Raw genomic sequence first — 10052 nt, 5'->3', positions numbered from 1 at the left:
CTTCTCTTCCAGTCCTGCCACCCCCCTCCCCATTTAACAACCACCCAAGAAGTTATGAACTGCTCAACTAGTTGAGCAGTGAAGGGATGAAAAAGAAGGGTGCTATCTCGTTGTTCCCTGTGGAATCACATGCTTCTCATTGTGCTAACACACTTCCACATCAAAAAAGATCAACACGTATGAGTCAATGATATGTTATTTTTAGGGAAAGAAATACAAAATATGCTTCTAGTTTGACAATAATTTTATTGCTTGAATACATAGTCAAATTTATGCGACCAGGGCAGAGGCTGTGGATGATTCGCTGAAAAGGAAGAAAGGGAGAAGAAGAGCTCATTAAAATAGGTCCTCTATATTCATTCACAGACTCACACCTAATGGAGCTACTTCCAAATAGCTAAAATAAACCACAAATATATAAAAGGCACGAAAATGCAAAGTTCCTGAATTAGTTCATTGTGCTCAAGCATAGGAATGAAGATGCCACTCATCTAAGGGAGAACTGGCTAACATAAGGGAAAGCCCTTCTGGTGGAAAACTGCATGTTCAGAAATTATTATACTGAGCAATCTATGCAAAACAGGACAACATAAACACAGGGAGCAGAGGTATGAAATGAAACTCTACCCACTATCTAGAAGTGAGTCAAAGGGCTTATCTGTGTTTTAAAAATCAGGGATCTGCAACCATGGCCCTTTGCTTGTCTTTGGAAATAAAGTTTCAGTGGACCACAACCATGCCCGTTTGTTTATGTACCGTCTATGGCTGTATTCCTCCTAATAATGGTAGAGTTGAAAGGGTAGCTGACCACATAGCCATGGCCTAAAACATTTACTAACAGGCCTTTTGCTACAGTTGCTATTCTATTTACTATATGGCTAACGTCTGTTCTTATTAACAAAAAAGGTTAATACATACTATTTCCAATTGGGGGGGAGGACTCGCTTAGTCTTGTAATATCGAGCCAACCGGTGAATACGGCTCTCGATCAGAATCAGTCGGAATTTAGCATCCTTGTCCTAAAAATAAAAATTGACAGAATTCAAGAAAACCACTCAAACATTATCAAATATTATTTTAACAAAAGAATGTATAGCTACCATGCACTCTAATGAAGTTACCCAATGCCCTGTAATAGAATCACAGACTAGGGTTCATGTGGCTAGAATTAAGTCCTTAAGGGAATTTAAAGCTTCCAGAAATCTTAACATGAATGATTTGCAAAACTCTGCAAATAAAATAAAAAAATAAAATAAAATAAAGCAACAAAACTCTGCAAATAAACACCTCAACATTTCCAACCAACTGAATATACTGCATCTAGTGGAGCAAAAGCCACTCCCCCACCCCAATTTCTTCTGGTACAATTTATTTCAAAGCAAGTGGAGTGTGACAAGTTTGTGCTTTATGCCTCTTTAGGTAGTTTTCACATCAAATGCACTATACTTTACTGAAATAAGTTCATATAAGCAATTCTATTCTCTTACCTTTCTGTTCCTCTCAAGATGCTTTCGAACAGCAACAGCTTTCTTAATCAAATGGTAAAGATCCTCAGGAAGATCAGGAGCAAGTCCTTTGGACTTAAGAATTCTCAAGATTTTATTGCCTGTCACAAAACGTACTTGTGCAACACCATGGGAGTCCCTCAAGATCACACCTGAAAAAGGAGTAATATAAATTCCCCCACCAAACACACAGCTGAAGCATGTGATGTCAAAGCTCTGAGATCAAGTCATTTTCCAAGTTTTCCTCTGTAAAATGGGGTTACTTATGTTATCACAGAAACTAACATGAGAATGCATGCAAAGTTCAGTCATCCAAGGTTGGTTTACCCAACACTAAGAAAAACCCTTCTGGAGGAAACTGTGAATGCTGGAAGACCATCATCATAGCAAACTTGCTGGATTATAGGCCACCAAAGAAATCAGTGAGATTCCTGCTATGTATATTTACTCAATAACTAAAACCCACCACCATTTATTAAGAAATTGTATCAGACATTCTTGTAAAAACTTCATTATCTTTTAAATCTCAGAATAGCACCATCTGAATACCTGACAGTCTATTACCTATTTCCTGTAGCATGTAATACCTCTGCTAGACTATATAAGCTCCAAGAAGGCACATATTTTTGCCCTTTTCTGGACTACTGTATTCTCAGGGTCCAGAACCACACAGCAAGCAAACGTGCTGAATGAAACCGCTTGCACAAAGTTACACATAACTGAGATTCACACCACAACGTAAGAGTGTGACAAATACTCTGAGCTGTCAATGCCAACTCCTCCACTTAATAGGTGAGTGATCTGGGGCTAGTTGTATAGCTGCTCCATGCCTCAGTTTCCTCAACTGTAAGATGGCAAAAACTTCGCATTTCAAAGTACAGCGGTCAGAACGAAATGAGGTCAGTATATATAAAATGTTTAGAACCATTCAGGCGGGAGAGCGCCAAAGCCCACAGTAAATACTCATTATTATTTTGGAAAGCATTTTACTAATTTTCTCCTCTTCCACATAAGAACTTGCACTAGGCCCCGATCATCAGGAATAAAGCCAGGGAAACGAGCAAAAGGTTTTCAAAGCACATATGCGGCACATTTCCCCCAGCGACTTTTCCAGCGAGTTGCACGAGGGCAGGCGGAAAAGAGCTACGTTACACAGAAACACCCACCGATTTGTGAGGGAGTCAGGCCCTTCTTGGCCAGTTTGTAGATCTGCTCCTTCACGTCGTCAGACGTCAATTTCAGCCACTGTTTATGGAAAAGAAACTGGCCTTAGGACGAGAAACCAGGGATGGTACCGAAGTTCAGCCGTCCTCGCCATCCTCTGCGGCGCTCCTCAGGCACACACGGCCCCACCCGGCACCGAGTCTCCCCTCCCCGACTTCTCCCGCGTCCCCGCACGCTACTTACGGTGGGGACGCTGCGGCGGTAAGGCAGAGCCGACTGGGACAGGCCCTTCCTGGGGAGAGAAAGAGTCTCCGAATGAGGGGGTCAGTGCCAACAGCCTAGAAAATCATCCTCTCGACTCGCTGCCCACACGCTCCCCATTCCTCCCGACCCCGCAGCCCAGCCCTGCAAACCGCTCAGAAACCCGAACTCACCCGGGAGCGTGCATGCGACCCATGATGGCGGCGGTCAGGCAGCGAAAAAGAGAGCGAGGGTAGGAACGCTGCAGGAAACCACCCAGCACACAGGAAGTGACCTCACACACGTCCGCGCTCCTCGCGTGCAGGAGGCGGAGCTATGCTGCGTGGCCCTCGGCGCCCGCGAGCTGCATATCCCGAAGTGCACTTCTTGTTTGGACTGCAAGAGGTCTCAATCCACAGGACTACACATCCCAGCATGCGTCAGTCTTTGAGGAGGCTCGTGGCCGGAGCGGAAACTTAAGACCGCGGCCGGCGGACTTTCTGGAGGAGCTGCCAGCGCTAAAATCGTGCAGGTTCGAATCACGGCCTGGGAGACAGCGTGGAGCCCCTACTGCAGCAGGGGTTGGTGGATTTGGTCCCTGCCCTAGGAAGGCCGTTAATGTGCGACACCGCCGCTCAGCGAATTTAGGTGCCTGAAGTTCAGCCACACACAATTGTTCATTCATTCACCAGCGCCAGGTCTTGCTTGGGACTAGCTACCTCAAAGCCTGTCCCTGCTCGTAACAAATGCACTGGTAAAATATCATGCTGATAAGTGCTATACTGGAAGTCATGGTAGTTACTGCCCAGCCACTGCTACGATTTCTTCTTCTTTTTTTTTTTTTAAGATTTTATTTATTAGAGAGAGAGCACGCGTGCCGGAGCCGGTGGGCGGGGAGGGACAAGCAGACACCCCGCGGTGCAGGGAGTCCGGTCAGCGGCTCCATCCCAGGATCCTGGGATCATGACCTGAGCAGACGCTTAACCGACTGAGCCACCCAGGCACCCCCCCCCCCCATTTCTTCTAATCCTAATTTAATCTCTTGGGGAGAGATTACAGACCACAGAGAAGAACCCAGGAATTTGAACTAGGCCGGGGCGAACCGCCTACCCACTACCTACCCCTCCACCTGGTAAACTTCCACCTTTCCCCTACGAGGGGCTGTGCGGCGCTTGGCTGGGCAGGGAGGCGTGTTGGGCGGATCCTCATAGGGCTGCGTTCCCCAGTGAGAGAGACTGGCTAACAGGGAAGAGTTTGGAAAACAAGATTGCAAAGGCAGGAGCTGGGTGTAGAGATGAAAGAAGGGTGGAGGATGAGAAAGAAAAACAGGTATTGAACTTCCTGGCAAAAGGGAACTGCCCCTGAAACTTTAAAGACTGACTCAGTGCTGGTATGGAGAACGAGTTGAAAGAGTGGGCAAATGAAGGGTCTTGTTCAAAAAGCAGCATGGCTCTGGGAAGGAGGGAAGTCAAATCAGGAAACATCTGTCAATGTTTAAAGTAACTGGTGAGACTTAGAAACTAAAGTACTAAAACACCCACCTCCACTCTTTCAACCTATCATTGATGAGTAATTTTCTTCTAAAGCATTAGGAATTCCATTCAAATTAGGTAATCTCTTTTTCCTAGCAAAGATGCATTCTTACCATTAGCCAAATTTACATCTTTAGTGCAAATATGGAACAGATATCTCAAAATGAACAAGGCTCCAATTCCTAAGCCCCGTCCCTTAGCCACCTGCTCCAAACCCCTTGATTTCAGTTAAACACGACCCATTAGCTTAAACCACAAACCTTGGAATCTCATTTTTTCCTTTTTGTCTTGTTCCCATTAAGAGTCATCTCAGCTTTACCACAAAAATATATCATGAATACATTCGCACTTCTCCATTCCTGCTGCTACTTCAATCCAAGCCACCATCATCCTTCATTTGGGCAACTCAGTGTTATCCCAGCTATTTGTGCTTTCACTCATGTGTCCACCTCAAACAAATGCAACCCATTTTCCACCTAGCAGTGATTTAAAAAAATTATTTTTTAAAATAATTTATGTATTTGAGCGAGAGAGCGAGCGTGAGCAGTGGTGAGGGGGCTGTTGCAGAGGGAGAAGCAGGCTTCCCACTGAGCAGGGAGCCCGGGGCCGCACTCCATCCCAGGACCGGCTCCAGCCCAGGACCGCGAGCTCATGACCTGAGCCAAAGGCAGAGGACGTTTAACCAACTGAGCCACCCAGGCACCCTTAGCAGTGATCTTCACAAATTGAGGTCGGCCTGGGTGGCTCAGTCGGTTAAGCTTCTGCCTTCACTCAGGTTGCGATCCTAGAGTCCTGGGATCAAGTCCCACATGGAGTCTTTGCTCAGCAGGAAGCCTGCTTCTCCCTCTGCCACTCCCCCTGCTTGGGCTTGGGCACTCTCTGTGTCAAATAAATTAAATAATAAAAACATAAATCGGATAATCTATTACTCCTCTGAGTAAATCACTCCTACGTTCTCTGCATTTAGAATAAAATCCAAACCCTTGATCTTGCCACACCCCTTGGTTCTAAACACTCCAGCCACATTTACCCCTTTCTGACCCTCCGAGGTAACAGGAGTGTTCCTTTACTCTTGCGGTTGCCACCACCTGAACTGCTCGTCCCCAAGCTCTTCTCAGGTCTGCCTTTCAGATCCTGAGCTCTAGGTCATCTCAAAAGAAGCCTTTCCTGAGGAAGACCATCTAAAGTAGTCCTCCCTTCCAACATAACATCCTATTATCTTCATAGTGCACAAATCTCTGACATTTTCCTTCTAGTTGTTTGGTTGTCAGCCTCCAAAAAAAACAAAACAAACAAAAAAACAACAACGCTGAGAATAGACTGACTATTCATTCCTTTTTCATTGCCTCCAGCAACCAGAACAGTGCCTGGCAGGCAGGAAGTTAGGCACTCAGTAATTATTTGAAGGAACCTAAATAACTTTTTCCCCATTTGAAGATGTCTAGACTACTAACTTTATTTCAGGAGGCAGAAAATAGTGAGAATTAAGATTTGGCAAACTAGACCAGATCACAATACATCTGTATGTGATTTGGATCAGGTCAGTTACTTAGTCACATGGGAGTTTAAGCCCTCAAACATTGCTGGAATGATTTGCCTTGAGGCCCAGACTTGCCATCACAGTTATGTCTTATAGTGGAATTGACTGAGGGATTGATATAACCAACAGTAATGCTAGATAGTTTTTTGAGAATGTCTTTCTGGTTAGAAAAAAGAAATCATTAGAATCAGTTGCTAAAAAGACCATATAACTTTTCTAATAAGGAATGTTGACTCAAATATTCATGGAATAGGAATTATAACTATTATTTCAGAGGGAGAAGCAGGCTGCAGGCAGAGGGAACAGGCTCCCTGGGGACTCGATCCCAGGACCTTAGGATCATGACCTGAGCCAAAGGCAACCAATTAACCGGCTGAGCCACCCGGGTGTCCCGTTCCACCAGTTTTTAATTCACCTTATCTGGCTGTTTGTAGATTCAGTAATATCAAAGGTAAAATGTGTGTGCTGAATGTTAATCAAATGGTGTTTACCTTCTATTATAGCATGTCCTATTGCCTTTATATGTGGCATACTTTGAGATCTTTTGTAAATCAAAACCTGATTTTTTTTTTAAGATTTTATTTATTTGACAGAGAGAGAGAGCAACAGCAGGAACACAAGCAGGGGGAGTGGGAGAGGGAGAAGCAGGCTTCCCGCTGAGCAGGGAGCCCGATGTGGGACTCGATCCCAGGACCTTGGGATCATGACCTGAGCCGAAGGCAGACGCTTAACAACTGAGCCACCCAGGCGCCCCAAAACCTGATTTTTTTTAGACAAGAATTCTATCTAAAAAGATCATTAACAATTACTAAAAAGGGGTTCAGTGATCAAATGGCTTTTAAAGATTGTACTTTTAAGATTTTATTTGAGAGAGACAGCGTGCGAAAGTGGGGGGAGTGGCAGAGGGAAAGGGAGAAACAGAATCCCTGCTGAGCGAGGAGCCCAAGGTGGGCTTGATCCCAGGATCCTGGGATCATGACCTGAGCTTATGTCAGACACAACCGACTGAGCCATCTAGGCACCCCTAAGGATTGAACTTTTGTTTTAAAAAAGATTTTATTATTTGAGAGAGAGAACACGAGCGCTTGAGCAAGGCGGGGAGGGGCAGAGGGAGAGGGAGAGAGAGAATCTCAGGCAGATGTCTTGCTGCTGAGCGCCGGGGGCCCGACATGGCTCAATCCCACGACGCTGAGCCGAAATCAAGAGCCAGATGTTCAACCAAGTGAGCCCTCCAGGCCCCCCAGGATTGAACTTTCAGGTTTTTTTTTGAGGTAAAATTCACATACTATAGAATCTATTTTAACCATTTTAAAGTGTACAATTCAGTGCCTTTTAGTATTTTCACAGTATAATTAATCACCACCAATTCCAGAAATTCTCATCACCCTCAAAGAAGCCTTGTACTCTTTAAGCAGTTAACTCTCCTGGCAACCACTAATCTGCTTTGTCTCTATGGATTTGCCTGTTCTGGACATTTCATATAAACAGAATCATACAGTATGTGGCCTTTTGTATGTGGTTTCTTCATTATCATGTTTTCAAGATTCATCCATGTTGTAGCATCTATCAGTTTTCCATTACTTATTTTAAGTAGGCTCCATGTCCAATGTGGGGCTTGAACTCAGGACTCTGAGATCAAGAGTCACATGCTCCAGTGACTGAGCCAACCGGCGGTCTCATGCTTCATTACTTTTTATGGCCAAATAGTGTTCCACTGCATGGATATACCACACTTTACTTACCCATTCATCAGTTGATGGACATTTGGCCTATTTCTACTATTTGGCCATCATGAATAATGCTATGAACAGTCACGTACAAGTATTTGAGTACGTGTTTTCAATTCTCTTGGAAATTATATATAATTATATTATGAATTGCCAGGTCATAGGGTAACTGTTTAACTTTTCTGACAACTGCCAAATGTTTTGAAGATCAGCTGCGCCACTTTTTCTTCCCACCAGAAATGGATGAGGGCTCCAGTTTCTCCATTTTTAATTCTAGCTATCCTAGTGGGTATGAATTGGTATCTCATAGTGGTTTTTTTAAAGAATTTATTTGTCAGAGAGAGAGCGAGCAAGCATGGGGGTGGGGGCAGAGGGGGAATCAGGTTCCGAGCTGAGCAACAAGCCCCATGTGGGACCCGGTACCAGGACCCTGGGATCATGACCTGAGCCAAAGGCAGATGCTTAACCGACTGAGCCACCCAGGCGCCCCTCATAATTTTGATTTGTATTTTCCTAATGACTAATAAAGTTGAGTATCTTTTCATATGATTGTTGGCCATTTTGGAGAAATGTCTATTTACAGTTCTTTGCCCATTTTTAAATTAGGTTAGCTTTCTGTTGAGTTTTAGAGTTCTTTAAATACTCTGGATACCGGAGCCTTATCAGATACATGATTTGCAAGTATTCTCTCTCATTTGGTGAACTTTTTTACCTTAACAGTAAAAAGTAGTAAAAACAGTAAAAAAACAAAAAACAAAAAAAAAAACCTTTGATGCACAAAGTTTTTAATTTTGATGAGCCAATTTATCTATTTTTCTTTTGTTGGTTGGGCTTCTTGTGTCATCCTTACGAAACTCTCGTTTAATCCAAGGTTACAAAGATGTACACCTATGTTTTCTTCTATGAGTTTAATAAATTTAGCTATGTTTAGGTCTTCGATGTGTTCTGAATCTTTGTATATGCTGTTTATAGTCCTACACTTCATTCTTTTCATGTGGTTAGCTAACTGTCCCAGCACCATTTGTTGAAAAACCTCTTTCCCCATCGATGGTGGCAGTTTTGTGTCTCTCCTGGTTCATGATGCAAACAAAAATAACCAAATAGTTGTTTTAGAAAATAAAAATACAACAACCAAAATTAAAAACTCAATGGATGAGTTAAACAGTTGAAGAAAGAAGTCGTTAATTGGAAAGGAAGTCATAATAAATTATTCAGAATTGAAGAAAAATTTAACAGCGAATCCTAAAAAAATAAGGATTTTTATACCTAGGCCCATCCTAGCTAATATGGATAAAACAAGATTAGCCCTAAGGTAATAACTATTGAAGGTATGTGATGGATTCATTCATGGAATTCATTACACTGTTGTCTAATTTTGTATATGTCTAAAATTTGCATGATAAAGTATTTCAAAAAAGGGTGAAATAAAAGGTTTTGTTTTTCTGACAGAAACCCAGTTTTTGATGGAGGTGATAACCCCCCCCCCCCCAAGAAACTAGCTCTAATTGTTTATTACTCTTTCACAGTCTTTGGGCCCTTTTGCATGTTATTTCTAGGGCCAGAGAACCATAGTCTCACACTGGTATCATTCTGGAATGATGGAGGTAAAGTATTAGAAGAATCTGCATTTCAGGACACCTGGGGGCTCAGCTGGTTAAGCATCTGCTTTTGGCTTAGGTCATGATCCCAGGGTCCTGGGATGGAGTCCTGCATAGGGCTCCCTGCTCGGCGGGGAGCCTGCCGTCTGCCTGCCGTCTGCCTGCCACTCCCCCTGCTTGTGCTCTGTCTCTCCCACTCTGACAAATACATAAATAAAACCTTAAAAAAAAAAAGAATCTACATTTCTCTGTTCTGTAGATACGTATAGAACATGTTCTTAGTATACTATTATAATATTTAAGTAAACCACCAAAGGCCAGGGACCATACTTACAGAAGTCTGTAAATGTTGCATTATTTCATCATTCTAATTATATGAAATGGTGATGGGGCAAAGTGGCAACCCAGAACCACTTTGTACGGTTTCAAAGAACCATAGGTAGAAGTCAGATTTGTCATTTTTAGGGGCAACTGACAGGCCAGCTTTGAAATTCAGGATTTGTGAATCTAATAAACTCCTGGGTGAGATACAAAGAACACAACAGTGAGCTCATATTAAAGTTTATTTTTTTAATTTTTTAAATTTAAGTAAACTCTATGCCCAATGAGGAGCTGGAACTTACAACCCCAAGATCAAGAGTTGCATGCTCTACCAACGGAGCCAGCCAGGCTCCCCAAGCTCCTATTAAAGTTTAGAACCCAAAATGTTAATATGTTAATAAGGAAAGAAATGATAGCAGAGTTCC

The 10052-nt window shown here is 43.1% G+C and overlaps 1 protein-coding gene across 1 annotated transcript; it reads right to left on the bottom strand.

Moving 5' to 3' along the window:
- Positions 1-226: 226 nt before the first annotated feature.
- RPS13 (ribosomal protein S13) lies at positions 227-3198 on the bottom strand. Its single transcript, XM_028116827.2, has 6 exons — positions 3104-3198; positions 2913-2961; positions 2672-2750; positions 1488-1657; positions 919-1019; positions 227-304 (listed from the first exon to the last, which is right to left on the bottom strand). Exons 1-6 carry the CDS (start codon positions 3124-3126, stop codon positions 271-273), a joined length of 456 nt encoding a protein of 151 aa, XP_027972628.1. The 5' UTR covers positions 3127-3198; the 3' UTR covers positions 227-270.
- Between the last annotated feature and the right edge of the window lie 6854 nt (positions 3199-10052).

The sequence above is a fragment of the Eumetopias jubatus genome, unplaced genomic scaffold (assembly GCF_037043125.1).
Source record: "Eumetopias jubatus isolate StellerSeaLion01/CBP00866 unplaced genomic scaffold, mEumJub1_p1.0 scaffold_13, whole genome shotgun sequence".
Lineage (NCBI taxonomy): Eukaryota > Metazoa > Chordata > Mammalia > Carnivora > Otariidae > Eumetopias > Eumetopias jubatus.
The sequence above is the reverse complement of the archived record's forward strand: the minus strand, read 5'-3'. Positions and strand labels throughout refer to the sequence as shown.